Below are 22,549 nucleotides of genomic sequence, written 5' to 3' on the forward strand. Positions count from 1 at the left end.
CTCAGGTCATGATCCCAGGGTCCTGAGATCATTCTCAGCGGGGAGTCTGCTTCTCCCTCTCCCTCTGCCGCCCCACCCCCTCACCCTCTGCTTGCACTCTCTCTCAAATAAAATCTTTAAAAAATAACAAAAATTAGGGGCGCCTGGGTGGCTCAGTTGTTAAGCGTCTGCCTTCAGCTCAGGTCATGATCCCAGGGTCCTGGGATCGAGCCCCACATCGGGCTCCCTGCTCCGCGGTAAGCCTGCTTCTCCCTCTCCCATTGCCCCTGCCTGTATTCCCTCTCTCGCTGTGTCTCTCTCTGTCAAATAAATAAATAAAAAATCTTTAAAAAAATAAAAAATAAAAAATAACAAAAATTAAAAAATAAATGTATATACTTTATCCTGATAACTATCCTACAAAAACTGCTCTCATATACATAAAATATTAAGAGTTTGATAGCAAGCAATTATAAATCTAAGTATCGGGGCGCCTGGGTGGCTCAGTCGTTAAGCGTCTGCCTTCGGCTCAGGTCATGATCCCAGGGTCCTGGGATCGAGCCCCGCATCGGGCTCCCTGCTCGGCGGGAGGCCTGCTTCTCCCTCTCCCACTCCCCCTGCTTGTGTTCCCTCTCTCGCTGTGTCTCTCTCTGTCAAATAAATAAATAAAATCTTTAAAAAAAATAAAAAAAATAAATAAATCTAAGTATCCCTTAATCAATAGCTGAATAGTTAATAAGAGCATGATTTATCCATTCCTATAGATAGGAATATTGAACCTATCTATATACCAACATGGAAAGATCTCCAACACATTAATGAAAAAAACAAGTCAAGGAGTATTATGCATAGTGGGACCCTAATTTTTTTTTAAAAATAAAACAATTTATTATATGAAAGCATATAGTTAACAGTCTACCTTGTGATTTTCAGAGAATAATAAATTCCAGGTCTGGAAGAGAAGCAAAGTTCAAAGTGAGCCTAAAAGATATTACTTGGCCAGGAAGTACTCAAAAACAAGTGGGTCATGTCAAAAGGACAAATCAGTCAGCTTAAAGGAGTTCCCACTGGCCAAGAACATTTAGAGCATCAAAAAGAAGAGTGACTGGTGTTGAATCGATCTTTGGCCACACATAGTAGTAGTAGTACCCAGGGGGTCTTAAAAACTTCTATATTCATGAAACGTACAAACACATTCAAAGATGGAAGAGCAGAGACACAAGAGAAGTGAAAAACAGAAGAGACAGAAAAGAAGGTGGGTCAAAAAATTGTTTTAATGATAAGCATGACATGTACCACCATCTCATTAAAAACAGACACCCAGGGGCGCCTGGGTGGCTCAGTCGTTAAGCGTATGCCTTCGGTTCAGGTTATGATCCCAGGGTCCTGGAATCGAGCCCCGCATAGGGCTCCCTGCTTGGCGGAAAGCCTGCTTCTCTCTCTCTCACTCCCCCTGCTTGTGTTCCCTCTCTCGCTGTCTCTCTCTGTCAAATAAATAAATAAAATCTTTAAAAAAAAAAAAAACAGATGCACAAAGAATACCCTCCTTAAGCACTCACTCGCATTTATCTTGAGTTCCTGAAAATATCACCAGCAAAAATTTACCTCCAAAGCATGTATGAAGAATAAAGTAGAAAACGAGGCTCACTGGCCCAGAATTACTGGATTCCTTTTCTTTTCTTTTTTTTAGATTTTACTTGTTTATTTAAGAGAGAGAGAGAGAGAGAGAGAGAGAGAGAGAGCACGAGTGGGGGCGGGGCAGGGGAGGAGGGATAAGCAGACTCTCACCGAGCAGGGTGCCTGACTGGGGCTCGATCCCAGGACCTCGAGATCATGACCTGAGCCGAAGTCAGATGTTTGACTGAGCCACCAAGGTGCCCCCAGAATTACTGGATTCTTGGCAACTGGGCTATTCTCTCACTAATGAAGTGACTCAGTTCTGCATTCATGCCTCTGTGATGGAGAGCCCATTCCTGGACTCATCAAAATTATAAATCACTACTCTGTTATGAACCTTCAGTGTTCCTAGAGAACAGTCAAACCTGTAAATACCATAATTAGAGTGGTATAACTAGAGAACACCTGATTATATTAGATGAGATCTCTTGGCAATATTTTTGATTACAGAAAAAAGACATCACACAGAGGGCATGAAACACAGGAATTATGATTTTTTTGTTTTAAGTTATAAAATTTTCATAATGCCAGCCAAAGTGAGCACTTGAAAGACCTACCCACACAGCATTTTTATCCACTTGTTTTCAAATTCTATAAAGATGTCAGCTAGGAGAACTGCTCATATAGTTGTTCTTTAACAGAAAATGAGGGGAAAACAGCTCTAATTTCTCCATAAAAATAAAAATGAAAAAGGTTAAGTGGTCTAACAGACAGATATTACACAGTAGCATGATGCTTCTATCCTAGCATACATTTCAGAAATATTCTTAGGACTGCATTTACTTTACACTCACTTATCTTCATCCTCTAAAAAATAAAATGTTTCAAAATAAAAAAAACCTCATACCTCCAAGATTCACAATAGAAATCTGTAAACATGTTAAAGGAAAACAAACACATTATGGGTTTCCTGTATCATATAATTAATCTCCAATTACAAAAAATTAAAAAGATTCAAGAAAAGTCTAAAAAATGATGAACTCATAAAGCTACCCAGAGTGATAAAATTTCTAAGACCGCTGAAGAAACCTAGAAATAACCAATATACCTGCTTTGTATCACCCAGGGCACAGTCTTCTCATAAATAGTCCTGTTTCTGAGAGTGTCATTAAGGAATACTAAGCTAAAGAAAACACAGTACAGGCATTTCTAATTCCCAAGCTGAAATATACATTGTATATCCCAAGGCAACAGCAAGTTTTTCCTGGAATTTTTAAACTATAATTCTGTCATCCTACAAGCAATGTGCTTCATTTTAAGGTGTACATAATAAAGATAAATTACTTATGACTTTTTTGGAACCCTTCTATGGTGGGGGCGGGGGGTGTCAGGTAACTTCCCACTTCAAACTTGTCTGTCTTTCTTTCAACTGTTAGTGACAACACTTTCTGGCGCTTACCCATCGGTGTCTTTATGCTCAGGCAGGATGGGAGGCAAAGGTAACGGCGGTAACGTGGAGGTCACCAGAGCCACATGTTGTTGCTCCTTCTCCTTGGCTCCCAAGCTCGGTGTAAGTGGTTTGGTTTTCTCTTTAAGAGATACTGGTTCATCCTTTGTAGCAGCAGATTTACTCTCCTTTCCAACTCCGACTGCTTTCTTGGTGGCTTTATCTACAATCAAGTTATTGTCCACCTTTGTTACCTGAAGAGGTGGCTTCGTTTTTGCCTTGTCATTTTTTAAAGTTCCACCGCCTGAGGGAGAAGGTGCATGTTCCGTTCTCAGTTTCTTCACATCCTTCACATGGTTGGTTTGTGACGCGCCGGCCCCGGCCTCCGCGCTCCCCTTCGTAGGCGTAGAAGTGTTGGCAGCTTTAGCAGCTTTGGCAGCGGCCTCAGCAGCCTTCGCAGCCTCCGCAGCCTTCGCCGCCTCCGCAGCCCTCGCCGCCTCTGCAGCCCGAGCTTTCTTATTCTTGTTCAACTCGGCTGCCAGGCTGCTCTTCAGAGTTAGTGTGCTAGGAGAAATGCTAGAATGACGGCTTCTGGATCTAGACAATCTGTGCCTGCTACGGGATCTTGAATGCCTAGATGAATATGGGCTTCTGCTTCGGGATTTGGCAGAACGTCTGGTGGAAAATAATGAACATTTAGTCAGTAATTCAGAAAAGTTGAGTTTGAAATTTATAAAAACTGCGAACTCAAGCCTGTGAAATCAAACAGAAATTTATTTAATTTCAACATCATCATATAGTTTGTGGGGGGATTTTTTAAAAACAGAAAATGCTTTTAAGCAGATTATTGTCTGGTAGCTATAATTTTCCTGAAAAGAGACTGATTATCTTGATCTTGGTCTAGCCTATGAATGCTCAAAGGTGAGACTGGATGAAAGTAAATCTTTGCGAGGAGAAATACTATAAGGTTAGGAGAAAAAGTGTGACAAGGTGTCCCTGCTGTCTTGGAAAAGAGAAGTATGCAACAAGGACACACCAATGGTAGCAGTGGCAGGGTCAAGTCTGACCAATCATTCAACAGGGAGCCCATCTCTACACCTGAAGAGCATCCTTGCCCCACAAGTTCAGAAGTCAGTAGTGCTCTGTCCAAAGCAAGCAAGAGTGAAAAAGATAAATGCCTGTCACGAGACAGTAAATACAAAGAGTCTCTAAATTTTGGAAACTACTTAATGGTGACTGTGTAATTCACTTCCCAAAAATTACTGGAAACCACAAAAACTATCATATATTTAAAAGTATGGTGGCAACCAAAATTTCTATAAAACAAATGAAGCACAGAACCACGTGAAAGGAAGCTGAAGTTTTCAAATCCACACCTTATCAAAACTAAAAACAAATACCAGACAAAGGCACTATGATAGTACTTTGACATGTTTGCCATGTCTCATTTTAATGCTCACATCAACCCCAGTGAAGTACCTACAGTTTACAGATTAGAAATTTAATCTAAAATATTATGTCACGGAAAATCAATCCCATACTTATCGGTAGTTGTACTGGTAATTACCTTACTGCCACTACCCTCTTCCTCCAATCTTCTGCCCAACTCTGTGCCAAAGGAGGCTAATCTTAACAGACACATCTTCTGGGGCGCCTGGGTGGCTCAGTGGGTTAAGCGGCTGCCTTCGGCTCAGGTCATGATCTCAGGGTCGTTGAGTTTGAGCCCCACATTGGGTATGGAGCCTACTTAAAAAGATACTACAGGGGCGCCTGGGTGGCTCAGTCCTTAAGCGTCTGCCTTCGGCTCAGGTCATGGTCCCAGGGTCGAGCCCCACATCGGGCTCCCTGATCAGTGGGAAGCCTGCTTCTCCCTCTCCCACTCCCCCTGCTTGTGTTCCCTCTCTCACTGTCTCTCTCTCTGTCCAATAAATAAATAAAATCTTAAAAAAAAAAAAAAGGCACAGTGAGGGGTATGCCCCGCATCCCCTTGGTCCAAGCCTGGGGTCACCTGCAGCCAGGCGGCTGCGAGGAAATGTTTTGTTAAATATAAAGTGGTAAATATCTTAGACAACTTTAGTTTAGTTTAGACAAGTTTAGTTGTCATTTTATGACAAAAATGTCATAAAATGAAAATCTCAGCCACATTTTTTTTTAAACTGTTGGTACCCTTTATTTTTTTTTTTTTAAGATTTTTTTTATTTATTCATTTGAGACAGAGATAGAGAGAGAGAGCGCGCACATGAACAGGGGGAGAGGCAGAGGGAGAGGGAGAAGCAGGCTCCCCACAGAGCCAGGAGCCCAACGTGGGGCTTGAACCCAAGGCCCTGAGATCATGACCTGAGCCAAAGGCAGACACTTAACGACTGAGCCACCCAGGCGCCCCTCAGCCACATTTTTTATTTCTTCTCCCTTCAGACTCTTAGACCTCAAAACAAGTCTGACCATGCTTCTAGAGCAGCAGAAAGGTACAGAGCAGGAGGAAAGCAAAGAGACTATCATTTGTCATCAGAGGTAATAGCACAGAACTTTTGTTAAATTAACTTTCCCACACTAGCAAGATTCTGGTCACCGAATACATACAGACACATAAATTATATTTAACTGAGAGATTTATGACCAGTAAGTTTCACCTAAGAAAAGAGAGACAAATATATCAGGTAAAATCCCAACACTATTAACTCCTCTGGCCTATTAAATTATTCTTTTCTGGAGAGAATCTGGAAAAGCATTATCAGCAAAAACTTAAAAGACATACCCTCCATTCTTCTCCAATTCCTCTGTTTCTCTTCAAAAGTTCCTTAACTTTTTAACTTCATGTCCTAGTAAACATGCATTCTCTCATGCATATTTACTAATAGTAAATATTTATTAATAAATGTCAATGATAGTTCATAACATGGTCTGGGAACCTAAAATTAAATATAATCACAAAATTCAAGTTTAGGTTATTTTTACTAATGACTAATTCTTCAGCCATACAAAGTTATAAGGATAAGAAAGAAGTGCATCTCTAAGACTATATAATGAATTATATCATGAAGTTTCAGTAAAAGAACTGAAATGGATTTGGTAGACAGCAAGTCCTCTTTTTTTTTTTTTCAAAGATTTTATTTATTTATTTGACACAGAGGGCGGGCATGAGTGAGAGTGGGGAGAGAGAGGGAGAGGGACAAGCAGACTCTGCACTGAGCAGATCTCAACTTGGGGCTCAATCTCACAACCCCAAGATCATGACCTGAGCCAAGACCAAGAGCTGATTGCCTAACCAACTGAGCCATCCAGGTGCCCCACAAGTCCTTCTTTTAAAGATAAGATTTTTCTTCTTTCTAAAAATGTTTTTTTCTAATATTTCTATACTGTAGAATCTGCAGTGAATACATATTAGCTGTTTATCTGTTTTTAATTTTTTTAAGCTTTTTTTTTTTAAGATTTTATTTATTTGTGAGAGAGAGAGCGCACGTACGTGCACAAGAAGGGGGAGCTGCAGGCAGAGGGAGAAGCAGGCTCCCTGCCGAGGAGGGATCCCATCGCGGGACTCGATCCCAGGGTCCTGGCATCATGATCCGAGCCGAAGGCAGACGTCCAACCAACTGAGCCACCCAGGCGTCCCAATGTTTTTATGAAATGATAGTATCTCTTTAAGAAGTTAAGAGAACTTTCTGTGTTTCTAAGGTTTCCAAATTCATATAACACAAAGCAGAACCACACTAAAAACTCAGTATCCTGAAACTCAACTGGTTAGTGCTCATTGTTAATTAGGTTAGTGTTCCTTAGAAAGAGAGCATGGTGTACTATTCACTCAACTGTATCACGCAATCTCTCCAAGAGTCTAGGTCTTCTGAAATGGTGCATAATTAGCAAACGCTGATTCGTAAAAATTTTACTATAATAAGATCTAATCTTTTATATAAAACAATACTGAACAGTGCTATCAGAAAGAACTTTCCGGAATGACAGTGTTCTATACATGTTGTGTCTGATACAGTAGCCACTATTTTCAACATTTTTTAGCCTAGTTTTTCTACCCTGCTCATTTCTTTTCTTTTTAATATGGGAATTTAATATATGATAAAGAGTATTTTGGGGTGCCTGGGTGGCTCAGTCGTTGGGCGTCTGCCTTCAGCTCAGGTCATGATCTCAGGGTCCTGGGATCGAACCCTGCATCAGGCTCCCCGCTTCGCAGGAAGCCTGCTTCTCCCTCTCCAACTCCCCCTGCTTGTGTTCCCTCTCTCGCTGTGTCTATCAAATAAATAAAATCTTTAAAAAAAAAAAAAAAGTATTTTAATTTTATTTTATTTGAGAGAGAGAGAAAGGGAATGAGCACACATGTGAGTGAGGGAAGGGGCAGGGGCAAAGGGAGATGGAAAGAGAAAATCTTAAACAGGCTCCACGCCCACTGTGAGCCCTTGGGCTGACATCAAAAGTCAGACACCCAATGGACTGAGCCATCCAGGCGCCACTACCCTGCTTATTTCATATGCTAATAGCAGTTATACCCATTTCAAAAACTTTTTGATTACCTTCCCCAAAAGGATATAAAAACGCTTCCCATGCAAGGATCATCCAACATATGCTAATCAATACATGTGATATACCACATCAACAAAATGAAGGATAAAAATCACATGATCATCTCAGTAGTTGCAGAAAAAGCATTTGACAAAATTCAATATCCTTTCATGATAAAAACTAAACAAACTGAGTATAGAAGGAACATACCTCAAAATAAAGGCTTATACTCAGTGATGAAAAGCTTAAAGCTTTTCCTCTAAGATCAGGAACAAGACAATACCCACTCTTAACACTTTCATTCAACATAATACTAACCCGAGCAATTAGGCAAAAAAAAATTTTTTTTAAAAACAAGAGAAATTGGGGCTCCTGGGTGGCTCAAGTCGGTTAAGTGTCCGACTCTTGATTTTGGCTCAGGTCATGATCTCGGGGTCTTGGGATTGAGCCCTGCAACAACTCCCCAATCCATGGGGAGTCTGCTTGAGGATTTCCTTCCCTCTCCCTCTACCCAACTCCCCCGCACCCCCCCCAGGTATGTGTGTGTGTGCGCACTCTCTCTCTCAAATAAATAAATAAATCTTAAAAAAAGAAGAAAAAAAGCATCAAAATCAGAAAGAGGTAAAATTTTCTGTTTGTAGAAAACCCTTCCAAAGATACCACTAAAAGGATGTTAGAATAAACAAATTCAATAAAGTTCCAGGATACAAAATCAACAGCTGATCCTGGAACAATGTAGGAGTTAGGAAAGCCCGAGACCTGTACAGCTGAAAATCCGCCTTTAACTTCTGACTCCCCAAAAACTTAACTACCAATAGCCTTCTGTTGACCTGATCCCTTAAAGGTAACATAAACAGTCAGTTAACATATATTTTGTATATTATATGTATTATATATTGTATTCTTTAAAAAAGCTACAAAAAAGAAAATGTTATTTAAAAAATAATAAAGAAAATACATTTACAGTACTATATGTCTATCTATTGAAAAAAAAATCTGTGTGTAAGTGGACCCACGTTGTTCAAACCTGTGTTCTTCAAAGGTCAATTGTGTTTCTATACACTAACAATAAACTATTGAAAAGAAAAAGAAAATAATCTTATTTATAACAGCATCAAAAAGAATAAAATACTTAGGAATAAATTTAATCAAGAAGTGAAAGAACCTGATGAAAGAAACTGAAGAAGGCACAAATAAATGGAAAGATATTCTGGGCTAATGAAATACAAGAATTAGTACTGTTAAGATGTCCATACTATGCAAAACCATCTATAGAGTCAATGCCATCCCTATTAAAATTTCAATGGCATTTTTCACAGAAACAGAAAGAACAACCCGAAAATTCATATGGAACCACAAAAGACCCAGAATAGCCAAAGCAATTGGGAAAGAACAACAAATTTAGAGACATCACACTTCCTGATTTCAAATTGTATCACAAAGCTATAGTAATCAATATAGTATGGTATTGGCATTGGGAAAAAAAAAAAGACAAATCAATGAAACACAGTATAGAACCCAGAAATAAATCCATATATATGTATATGGCCAATTAATTTTCAATAAAAGAGCCAAGAATATACAATGGGGAAAAGATAATCTCTTCATAAACGGTGTTGGGAAAACTGGATAGTCACATTAAAAAAAAAAAAGAAAGAAAGAAAATAAATTGGACCCCTATCTTATACTATACACAAAAATCAACTCAAAATGGATCAAAGACTTAAACCTAAGACCTGAAACCATAAAACTCCTAGAAGAAAACACAGAGGATAAGCTCCTTAACATGGGTTTTGGCAATGGTTTTCAGATTTGACACCAAAAACAAAACAAAGCAAAAATAAACAAGTGGCACTACATCAAACTAAAAAACTATGCTCTGCAAAGGAAACCATCAACAAAATGAAAAGGCAACCTATAGAACGGGAAGAAATAATTGCAAACCACAAATCTAGTAAGTAGTTAATATCCAAAATATGCAAGGAACTCCTACAACTCAAATAGCGAAAAAACAAAACACCTAATTAAAAAGTGGGCAAAGGACCTGAACAGACATTTTTTCAAAGAAGACATCCAAACAGCTAACAGGTATCTGAAAAGGTGCCCAACATCACTAATCATCAGGGAAATGAAATCCCAAAACTACAAAGATATCACCACACACCCGCTAGAATGTCTATCATCAAAAAGATAAGCAGTAACAAATGCTGGTGAGGATGTAGAGAAAAAAGAACCCCTGTGCACTGCTGGTGAGAATGGAAAGTGACAGAGCACTATGGAAAATAATATGGAGATTACTCTAGAAGTTAAAAATATAACTATGGGGTGCCTGGGTGGCTCAGTCGTTAAGCATATGCCTTCGGCTCAGGTCATGATCCCAGGGTCCTGTGATCGAGCCCCGCATTGGGCTCCCTGCTTGGCAGGAAGCCTGCTTCTCTCCCTCTCCCACTCCCCTTGCTCGTGTTCCCTCTCTTGCTGTGTCTCTCTCTGTCAAATAAATAAAATCTTTAAAAATATATATATATAACTACCAAATGATCCAGATAACCCACTTCTGGGTATATAAGCCAAAGGAAATGAAAAGTACTATCTCAAAGAGAATACCTGTACTCTCACATTCACTGCGGCACTATTCACAATAGCCAAGGAACAAAAACAACCTAAGTGTCCATCAACAGATGAATGGATACACAAAACGTGGTGTGTATGTGTGTGTAATGGAATACGATGCAGGCTTTAAAAAGGAAGGAAATTCTGCCATTTGTGACTATACAAATGAACCTGAAGAGCCTTATGCCATGTGAAATAAGCCAGAGAAAGACAAATATTGCATGGTATCACTTATGTGTAGAATCTTTTAAGTCAAACTCAGAGAGAGGATAGAAGGGTGATTTCCAGGAGCTAAAAGGGAAGGGGAAAAAGGGGGAAGCTGGTAAAAGGATACAAATTTTCATTTATAAGATTAATAAGGTGTGAGGATCTAAGTGTAACATGGTGACTACAGTTCATAATACTGTATAACTGAAATTAAAAAAAAAAGAACTCTAACCTCCCCCCCCCAAAAAAGGAAATTTACGAGATGATGGATGTATTACTTAACTTGCTTATGGGAACCCTTTCACAATATACACATGTATCAAATCATCAAGTTGACACTTCAAATATATTAGAATTTTGTCAATTATATCTTAATAAAACTAGGAAAAAAATGCTTTCTAAACTGAAAAACAGTAAATAAAGTAGTAGCACTTTTTCAAAAGCCTTTCTCAATTATCCCTTTTGTTACCTTCTCAGTCAAAATTCTAAATATTCCTATATAATTTGCCATATATTGGTATTAGAACAGCTCAATTACCTTATTTTTCAATTAACTATTAACAGTACTATGGCAGCCTCTTAAATTCATCTCCCTGCTTCAGATCTTCCTTCACCCTAAGCCATACTTAATGCAAAATGAACACCTTCCTCTAACATCTACTCCTTGCAATTCTGTAATTTTAATTTCACCACTCCCCTCCACCTATTTACCCAGGCTAGAAATCTTCCCAGATTCCTGTTGCCCATACCACATCCCATCAACTGTCTCACTTTATCAGTTCTAACCTTACATTCCCTTACATCCACGCTTCTAAGCATGTTTCCTATTGCTGCTGTAACAAATTACCACAGATTTATAATGGCTTAACCACACAAATTTCTTATCTTACAGTTCTTGAAGGTTTAAATTCCAAAATCAGTCTCATTGGGCTAAAATCAACACATCACCAGGGCTTTGTTCCTTCTGCAGTCTCTTGGGAAAGTCTGTTTCCTTGCCTTTCTCAGCTTCTAAAGGTCCATGCTTGGCTCTCAGTCTTCCAACAATCTGGACCTCTGCTTCCCTGATCACATTTCCTCTTCCTCTGCTTCTATCCTCACACGGTCTTTTCTGACTCTGCTGACCCTCTTGCTTCCTTTTATAAAGATCCTTGTGATTACATGGCACCCACCTGTACAATCCAGGATAATCTCTCCATCTCAAGATCCCTCTTTTAATCAGACCTACAAAGTCCCTTTTGTCATGTAAGGTAACATATTCACAGGTTCACCGGGACATCTTTGGGTGGGCCATTATTTAGCCTAGCCCACCCTCCTATTTCTCAAGGCCCCTGTTGTGTTTCAGACCTCATTATCTCCCCTCACGGCTACTTTATCATCTTAAAAATCTTCATATCTAGTCTCTCCCTGCTCCAATTATTTCTACAGACACTATACCCGAATTAATCTTCACTGTTCAACAAATATTACATGTCCCAAATTCACTCACTTTCCTTCTCTTTTTAGTAGCTATTCCAAACCTTCACAAGCTATTCCAAACCCTTCTACCAAGTTAACAATTTCCAAAGGTCTTTTCTTAACATCACAGTTGACTTCTATTTTGCAGAAAAACAACACAAAACACAAAAATTATCAGACATGTCTCTTGCCTGCAAGCTTAATCTGTATCTCCATCTACCTCACATTTTACCTGAGGTGTTCCTCTTCCTACCCAAGGCTAACTCTTGTATAATGCTATCCATGCCATATCTCTAGATCATATTTCAAAGAGTCTGGGCCACAAATCAGCAGCACCGGCCTCATCTGGGACTTCGGCAGAAATGCTGTACCTCAGGCCCCAACCCAGACCTTCCGATTCAGAATCTGCATTTTAACAAGATCACCACTAAAGTTTGAGATGCACTATGCTAGGCTCCTCTAGGACTACTCAATTACTTGCGACTTCAACCCTTTGCTATCCATTTACTATTTCCCCTCAAGGATTAAATAATTCAAGTCCCTAAGATCTTTTAAAACAGACAAGAAGGGACGTCTGGGTGGCTCAGCTGGTTAAGCGGCTGCCTTTGGCTCAGGTCATGATCCCAGGGTCCTGGGATCGAGCCCCACATCGGGCTCCATGCTCAGCGGGAAGTCTGCTTCTCCCTCTCCCACTCCCCCTACTTGTGTTCCCTCTCTCGCTGTCTCTCTCTGTCAAATAAATAAAATCTTAAAAAAAAAAAAGACAAGAAAAAACAAGCAAATAATGGTACTCTGAAATTTTATCTTTTTCTCTCCTTCCAATTACAGCCAAATTCTCATACACACACACCCCCACGTAGCCCTCAAACCACGGTAATTTGGCTTGTATCCTCACTGAAATTACTAAGGTGACCAATGACCTATCTTTGGGGTGGGGGGAAATATCAATACCTGTGATGACAATGCTGACCACACCCTTAAAAACACTTCCTAACTGCTTTTACTACCTTCTCTTTCCTGATTATTTTCTTACTTCTGTGGCTATTTCTCAGTGCTCTCTCTCTTTTTTTTTTTTTTTAAGATTTTATTTATTTATTCAACAGAGAGAGACACAGCGAGAGAGGGAACACAAGCAGGGGGAGTAGGACAGGGAGAAGCAGGCTTCCCCACAGAGGAGGGAGCCCGATGCGGGACTCGATCCCAGGACCATGGGATCATGACCTGAGCCAAAGGCAGACGCTTAACGACTGAGCCACCCAGGGGCTCCTCTCAGTGCTCTCTTAAGATTCCTCTTCTTCACTAAGTTTATCCACCCACAAGAGTCTAATTATGCTATGAACGGTTTAAATTATCACCTAAACGTTGGTTACCCCACCAAGTCATCCTCCCCGCTCCCAATTATCCTACATGTAACTTCAACACAAGACAGATAAAACGATTAAGCTTCCTCTCCAAATCCACCCCTTTTCTTCTTAAAGATACCCTATTCTCAGGCAATGGCAGATTCCGAAATTCTGGAATAGCAAAGATCCGAAATCATTCTCCCTTTCCTTTCTTCTTCCACATCCAACTGATCTCCAAGTCCAGCCAATTTTACATCTTAAACATCTCGACAGTTTTCCAGGCTCTCTGTCCCCAAAGCTATTATTTCTCATTAGGTCCTACATCATCTCTCATTTGGCTCAGTGCAACAGTCTCCTCTCCGGGTTTCCCACCTCAAATCTCTATCCTTCCCAATTTACTCTCCCTACCATCACCTGAATCTTTCAGTTACCCCTCTACCAAAGCTCTTGACAGCCTTGCTCTGCATACAAAGACCTTGTCCAGCCAGCCCAAAACATACAAAGTGTCAGGCACAGGAAGCTGCTCTCACATTCCTCTTTTCACCTCTTATATCTGGCTAAGTAGAGGGATACTTCATATCATAGCACAATGTCTACCACACCTCTATCAAGCCTTCCCTCATTATGCCAGAGAGCTGGAGATGTTCCTCGTCCTATAATCCTACTATACTTTGTTCATATCTCATTAGAATAATATTTAGATAATCTGTCTTCCCCAAAGACTAAGATCACTGTACCTCCATAGTCCTGACTAGCACAAACCTGGCAAAGGTAGGTGATGCTCAATAAATATTTGTAGAATTAAGTACACTGTTGACAGTATTTCTACTGAATAGAATTCACTTTCCTTAGCCTAATATTAAGGTGCTGCATGACCTTCCTGGTTCTAACCGACCTTTCCTTATCAAGTTCTGATTCTGCCTAATAATATCATGCCTTTACTCCCACAGACTCACTTATTGAGAATATTCTCTTCCCACCATCTTCTATTGAAGTCCTATCCATCTTTCAAGAATGTAGCTCAAGAGTTCTTACTTATTCCTAAAGCTCCAAGTTCATTCAACTCCGAGAAGGCTCTCCCTTTCTGTGAACCCCCACTGGGCTTTATCTACATCTTTCTTAAGATCTTAACCATTCATAACTTTGTATTTTAAATATTTACCATGTTGTCTATTAGACTATATCCTCTTTGAGGAGCAGAAACTAGGTCTAATTCATTTTTTTATCACTCCACAGCCCTTAGCATAATACCACACAGATGGTAATCTTTTACTGAGTAAACAAACATACAGTAAACCTCACAGTTTGCAAAACAGTTTTATCGATATTTTTCATTTGACTTGTTCTTCATAGCAACCAAGGTATACAGAAAAGAGATGAGGGAACTAAGAAGAGAGTTAAGAAATTTATTTAGAGGGCGCCTGGGTGGCTCAGATGGTTAAGCATCTGCCTTCGGCTCAGGTCATGATCTCAGGGTCCTGGGATCGAGTCCCGCATCAGGCTCCTTGCTCCTTGGGAGCCTGCTTCTCCCTCTGCCTCTCTCTCTCTCTCTCTCTCTGTCTCTCATGAATAAATAAAAATAAATAAATAAATAAATAAATAAATAAAAAGAAATTTATTTAGAGTTCAAGAGCTATAAAGAGAGAGAGTCAATATGAAGATCAAGTCTTCTAATTCAAAGCCAGGCACTATTTTTTTTGCTACCACATCAAACTACATCCTTCCCCTCCGTTTATTTAATTTTTATCTGTCTTTAAGGATCAAGTTAAAGTCCCATCTCCTCTATTACCTCCCCATTTGCTAAAATCACATAACACTTGTGACATACTGCTTTGTATTTTATGTCTCTGTCTTTTAAAGACATAAATTGGATTATGCTATACTTTTGCCTAAAACTCTCCAATGGCTTCTCACTGCATTTAGAATAAAAATAGAAACCTTTATTGTGATCCCCAAGACCCAAACTGCCTCTCATCTTTACTACACCCTCCTTCACTCACTAGGCTCCAGCCACACTAGCCTCTTTTCTGTTCTTCAAGAAGTTATGCTTCTTTCCTGACTTGATGTCTTAGCAATACTGTTTTCCCTTCCTGGGATGCTTAGATCATCACATAGCTGGTCTTTCTTGTCATTCAGGGGTCTATTTATTTATCAACCCTATAGTGAGGCTCTCCCTCATCAGAAAGATAAATGAGCACATCATATACCCCTCTCTTCCCACCACTGTCTTGTTCATCACTATATCCCCAGTGCCTAGAACTATGTCTGGTGTGGAATAAGAAATCAAAAGATATTTATTGAATTGATGAATTAAAGAACAAAGAACATGTGGGCGCCTGGGTGGCTCAGTTGGTTAAGCGACTGCCTTTGGCTCAGGTCATGATCCTGGAGTCCCTGGATCAAGTCCCGCATCGGGCTCCCTGCTCGGCAGGGAGTCTGCTTCGTCCTCTGACCCTATCCCCTCTCATGTGTTCTCTCTCTCTCATTCTCTCTCTCTCAAATAAATAAATAAAATCTTAAAAAAAAAAAAAAAAAAAAAGAACAAAGAACATGTTTATCAACTACTTTTCTAAATGCTGCCCGCAAATACTAGCAGAATGCTTTGTATAATTGCTATCCAACTAATTAACTAATAGGCATAGGTCTACTGATAAAATTCTCAAACTAAAAAGATTTAGGAGACAGAATAACCCTTATCTCATTAGTTTCTTCATATAAACATTGAGATAAATTTATTATTTTTATTAACAACCAAACATTTTACATCCATTATCCCACAGGGATTTAATGAGTGAAACTACTTTTTCTATTGTAAAACTATCTTCATTTCTTATTTTTAATAACTAGAGGGTCCTCCTGATTAGAAGAATATATAGTCACAGAAGAAATACAAATGGCCAGCAAAGAAATTTAAATGCTCCCTTCTCCACTAACCAGAAAAGGCAAAATAAAAGGATGGTAATAAATTTGCCATCAGAATGGCAAAAACTGGAATTTTGAAAATATCAATTATTCATAAGAATGTACAGAAATGGTCACTTACATAAATTATCAGAGGGAATATAAAATTGCAGACTTTTAAAAAGCAATTGGGCAATATCTATCAAATGCTTTCGATCTGCAATTTCACCTATAAGAACATACCCGGCAAAAACACTTCCGTAAGTGTCAAAAAGTTATTACACAGATATTCTTTAAAGGATTGGCTGTAATATAGAAAATATGAAAAAATAGTGCCCAACAACTGATAGTTAAAGCCTGAAACACTTCATTATTGGAATTCTGTGTAGCCATTTGGAAAGATCTTCAAATCCTATTGCTAAACAAAATAAGCATGTAAAAAAAAAATACGGCATAGTAACATTCTTAATGTTTATGTGTATGTATGTTTGTATATAAGCATATACACAGAAAAGGGATATACACCAACTACTGACATGGTAATATATTTGAAAATAGGAATGAAAAGAACATAAAGGGTAGCTTTCACATCTTGCTGTGTATGCTTCTGTACTGTTTTCAAGCATCTACTATATAACTTTTAAATACAGAGTACAGGTTTAAAAAAAGGTAACACAATTTCATTGTAGAGAACTGAAAAATACAGAAAAGTTTAAAAATAAACACTAACAGAACTTGCCTATGGTTCTGGTGTAGTTTGTATGTCCTTGATTGCTATTCTGTTATTCCCAAATAAATCCACTTTTGCTAGTAAAAATAAATTAATTAAAACAACAACAACAACAACAACAGGGGGTCCTGGCTGGCTCAGTCAGTAAAGCATGCAACTCTTGATCTTGGGGTCATGAGTTCAAGCCCCACATTGGGCATAGAGATTATTTAAAAAAAAGAAAAAAACAACAACAATATAATACTCAAAACTCATTAAAAAAAATAAATAAACACCAACAGAAAAGTTTAAAAATGAACACCAGAAATTACAACAAACCAAAATGTATGGTACAAAGTAACCTTGTCACTTTTTTAAATAAAAATAAAAAAGGTTGTACAAATTCATTCTTACTCCAGTACACACCAATTGCTTAACCTTTTTTTTCTTTTTTTAAGATTTAATTATTTGACAGAGAGAGAAACAGTGAGAGAGGGAACACAATCAGGGAGAGTGGGAGAGGGAGAAGCAGGCTTCCTGCTGAGCAGGAAGCCGGATGTGGGGCTCAATCCCAGGACCCTAGGATCATGACCTGAGCCGAAGGCAGACGCTTAACAACTGAGCCACCCAGGCATCCCCCAATTGCTTAACCTTAAAAAATTAAATTTAGAAAATCATGAGTACTTAAGTAACACTAACTTAAAAAATACTATAAACATTAATGCATATATTTTTCATAATAAAATATTTTTTAAATGTTTCCTCATGCATATTGAGGAAATCAATACAGCTAATCATTACACATACTACAAAATAGATTTCCCTCTTTCCCTAGACCTAGGGACAGTAATGAATAATTACACCAGTCCATGTATTAGGCTCAACCAAAGCATCTAGAATTTTTTTTTTTTGATACCAAAAATTAGACCCTGATGGAAACAATTTTAAACCAAAAATAAAAGTAGGCATTTATAAAAAATTCACAGCCAACATCATTTTGTGGAAAAGACTAAAATGCTTTCCCTATAGGATCAGGATCAAAACAAGGAAGTCCAATTTTGCCACCTCTAATTAACATCGTACTTGAGATTCTAGCCACTGTAATTAGGCAAGAAAAAATAAATAAAAGGAATCCAGACTGGGGGCGGGGGGGGGGGTAAAACTATCTATTTGCAGATGACATAATCTTGTACATAGAAAATCCTAAGAAATCAACTAAAAACTATTAGAACTAATAAGCAAGGAAACAAGATGGCAGGACACATGATCAATGTAGAAAAATCTATTGCAGTTCCATACACTAGCAATGGATAATTAAATGAAATTAAAAAAACAATTCCCATTACAACAGCCTTAAAATGTATACTTAGGAATAAATCTAACAAAAAAAAAAAGTTCAAGGACTGTACCCTGAAAACTTCAAATTACCAATGAAAATATTGAGGGAACAATAAATAAATGGAAAGACATTTCATATTCACATATTTGATGACTTAACATTAAGATAGCAATACTCCCAAGTTGATCTCCAGATTTAGTGCAATCGCAATGTAAATCCAAGCTGCCTTTTTGCACAATTTGGCAAGCTGATCCTAAAATTCATGTGGAAATGCAAAGGACCCCTCTCCCCCTCCATAAAAAAGGGGAAAAGATCAAAGCAATGTAAAAGAACAAAGTTGAAAGACTTGGACTTCCTGATTTCAAAATTAGAATAATCAAGACTGTATGGTACTGGCAGAGGGTGGACATGTAAATCAATGGACTAGAACTGACAGTCCAGAAATAAGCCCTCACATTTATCGTCAGTGCCTTTTCAAAAAGGATGCCAATAAAATTCAATGGAGAAAGAATAATTTCTTTAACAAATGATGTTGGCACAAATGGCTTTCCATACAAAAGGATGAAGTTGGACCACTTTCTCTCACCATACAAAAAATTAACTCAAAATAGATCAAAGACCGAAATGTAAAAAATAAAACTATAAAACTCTTAGAAGAAAATATAGGAATAAATCTTTGTGATGTTCGATTAGGCAAAGTCTTCTTAGATATGACATCAAAGCATAAGCAACAAAAGAAAAAATAAACTGGACTTCATCAAAACTAAAAATTTCTGTGCACTAATGGATGTCAACAAAGTGATACAATGGGAAAAAATTTTTGCAAATCATGTATCTGTACTATAATTTAATTGCTCCCCTATTCACTGTACTTACGTTGTTCCCAGATTTTTTTAACTAGGTTGGCATCATTCCTCCCATTTTACAAGTAGAAACACCAGAGCTCAAAAAGGATAAGTGAACTGCTTAACAGTGCTCTGCTACAAAAGCACCAGAATGGTAACCTAAATCCACATCTGTATAATTTCTAGTCTTTGCTTTTTCCTTTATAGTGGCTATCTACCCAGTCAACCCAAGACAGAAGATCTGCCAAGCAGATAGGAGTCTTTTGGTTGTTCTGTTAACACTTCACCCTAGAAATTCTTTCCTTCTTTTTCTCCTTCTTATGGGTCCACAGACAATGACTCAAAAGCTAAGTGACTTGTCCAAAGTTTACACTGTTAGAATGACCTAAGTGGTTACAAACAAGTTACCTAGGGAAGCGTCCTTTTTTTTCTTTTTTTTTTGCACTAAATTAAAACTGACTCTCCTGAATACAAGAGTTCTTCTTTCTAGAAGAAATGACACAGGCATATTAGTAACCAAAATATATGAAAAACTCTAGAGATTCAACAACAAGAAACCCCAATTTTTTAAAATAGGTGAAGGACCTGAATAAACATTTTCCAAAAAAAGATATATAAATGTCCAATAAACATATGAAAAGATGCCCAATATCATTAGTCACTAGGGAAATGCAACAAAAGTAGGGAAGATATGAGAACAAATATAATAAAAAGACAACAACTGCCAAGGATATGGAGAAATTGAAACCCTCATATATTGCTGGTTGGAATATAAAAGTGATGCAGCCACTGAGGAAAACAGGTTGGCAATTCCTTAAAATGTCAAACATAGAATTAGCACATGACCCAGAAATTGCACTCCTAGATATATACCCAAGAGAAATAAAAACGTATCTCATGAAAAAAAAAAATCTCATGCAAAACTAAACACAAGTGTTCATGGAAACATAATTCATAATAGTCAAAAACTGAAAACAACTGAAATGTCCATCAACTGAAAATAAAATGTGGAATATTCATACAATGGAATACTAGTTTGACCTAAGAAGAAATTACTGATGCTACATGCTACAACATAGATGAACCTTAAAAACAGTATGCTTAAATGAATTTAGTCAGTCATAAAAAGCCATGAATCATATGATCCCATTTATATGAAATGTCCAACATAGGCAAATCCATAGAGATAGAAAGTAGATTGGTGGTTGCCAGAGACGTGCAGAGGTGAGAATGGGGACTGACTACTAACAGGCCCTGAGTTTCTTTTTGAGGTGATTAAAATGTTCTAAAATTAGTGGTGATGGCTGCACAACTGAATATACTAAAGGCCACTGACTGTACCAGTTAAAATTAGAGTAAACTGCATGGTAGGTGAATTATATCTCAAAAAATATGTTATTTTAAAAACTAGAAAAATTAAATAACATAAAACCGAAATGTTTGTGTTTATTTCCTTTATGTTCCTCATGAAACACCGGAAGTTAAGAAAATAAGAGTCATGACTGACTTTTTGCGGACTTTCTCAGGCAAACAAGTTCTAGTCCACTGAGCACATGAACTGTGTTTGTCTTCGTGTTTCACTGAACCATAGCCTGATATGTGTTTTTGAAGAGAGAAAAAAAGAAAGATGGTAAGAAGAGTAGAGGGAAGGTTTAATACTTGATCTGCACAAAGGCACATTCTTTTGATTGGTCCAGCTCTAGTCATTACAAATTTATTCATAAGCAAAATTAGACCCTATTAATATCAGAAGGATTTTTTTTTTCAAAGTCTAAGGTGCTGGATATTTTCTTATACAAATCAATTTAACATCATTTGTTAGCTATCTATTTCCTATCACATGCTGTGGTAAGTGCTTAAGAGACACTAAGATTAAAAAAGAACCCCATGGGACTTACAATCCAGTGGCTGAAGCAAAAACAAAATATTATGTAAATTTTCATCAAACTACACAAGCCAGAAGCGGAATAAGTCAAAGTACTAAAGAGGGGGAAAAAAAGTCCATGTAGAATTCCATACCCAGCAAAAATATCTTTCAAAATGGAGATTTTTTCCAGACAAATGAAACAGCAGATCTGCATTATAAGAAATGTGGAAAGCCACTTCTCTCACGAAAATACTACATCAAAACTTAGATCTACATAAAGGAATGAGAAGTGTTTGAAAAGGTATAAATTAAAGCATATCAGATATAAATGATTTTTCTCATTTTTTAATTTCATGTCTATAAATAACATACATAAGTTATATAGATATAGAAACAAGACATATGACAAGAATGGTACATAAGAGAAGAAGAAAAATGTAGGCATACTTTTGTCATATTATATTATACATGAAGGTAGACTGTGATAAATTAAAGATGTATATTATAAAACCAAAAAGGAAATCTTTGTGACCATGACTTTTGGGGTGGCACAAAATACACGAAATCATAAAAGAAAAAAAATTGCTATATTGGACTTCATCAAATTCTGCTCTTCAAAGTTACTGTTAAGGAAAGCCAAGCCACACAATGAGAAGAATCATTTGCAAAATATTTGTATCTGACAAAGAACTTGTATCTAGAGTATGTACAGAACTCTTAAAATTCAATAAAACAAATAACCCAATTCATAAAGAATATGAACATTTTAAGACACTTCACAAAAGGTATGAAGAGCAAACAAGCATATGGAAAGATGCTTAACATTATTAGTCATTAGGCATTTGCAAATAAAACCATAATGATGTACCACTACACATTCACCAGAACAGCTAAGAACAAAGACTGACAAAAACTGAAGTCTTAGTGAGGATGTGAAGCTACTGGAATGGTCATATACTGTTGACTAGAATGCAAAATGGTACCGTTTTGGAAAACAGGCTGCTTATAAAGTCAAAAATTCACTTACTATACAACACAGCAATCCCACTCCTAATTTACTCATGAGAAATAAAAACAAAAGAAATATATTCAAATGGTCACAGCAGCTTCGTTTATAATAGCCCAAAACTGGAAACAACTCAAATACTCATCAACTGGATAATGACAAGCAAATTACTGTTTATCCATGGAATGTATAAGGAAATGGAATACTACTCAGCAAAAAGGAAGAAACCACTCAAACATGCAATAACATCGATGAATCTAAGTGAAAAGCACACACCAAAGCTTACATACCATATAATTCTATTGATAAGAAGTTTAAGAAAGGTAAAACAAATGTGACAGAAAGTAGAGTAGCAGTTGTCAAGGACCACAGGTAGAGTAGGGGACAAACTACAAAGGGGCCACAGGAAACGTTTTAGGGTAATGTTATCATGACTGTGGTGGTGGTTACACAAGTATATTTGTCAAAAGCCATTTAAATGTATATTTAAGGGAGGGGGGATTGGTTAGCCCGGTGATGGGTATTAAGGAGGGCACGTACTGCATGGAGCACTGGGTGTTATACGAAAACAATGGATCGTGGATCACCACATCAAAAACCAATGATGTATTGTATGGTGACTAACATAACATAATAAAATTTAAAAAATAAATAAATAAATGTATATTTAAAATTGGTAAGTTATACCTTAATAAAACTGTTTTAATGAATGAAT

At 37.7% G+C, this 22,549-nt stretch overlaps 1 protein-coding gene across 4 annotated transcripts in view; it reads right to left on the reverse strand.

Annotated features, from left to right (window-relative positions):
• The window catches only part of CDK13 (cyclin dependent kinase 13), a 119,475-nt gene that overhangs the window by 88,019 nt on the left and 8,907 nt on the right, over positions 1-22,549 (reverse strand). For all 4 annotated transcript variants that reach the window (XM_032430588.1, XM_032430586.1, XM_032430587.1 and 1 more), the window contains exon 2: positions 3,056-3,718. In XM_032430588.1, coding sequence (XP_032286479.1) covers positions 3,056-3,718 — 663 coding nt within the window. The remainder of the gene's footprint in view (positions 1-3,055; positions 3,719-22,549) is intronic.

The sequence above is a fragment of the Phoca vitulina genome, unplaced genomic scaffold (assembly GCF_004348235.1).
Source record: "Phoca vitulina isolate PV1807 unplaced genomic scaffold, GSC_HSeal_1.0 scaffold44, whole genome shotgun sequence".
NCBI lineage: Eukaryota > Metazoa > Chordata > Mammalia > Carnivora > Phocidae > Phoca > Phoca vitulina.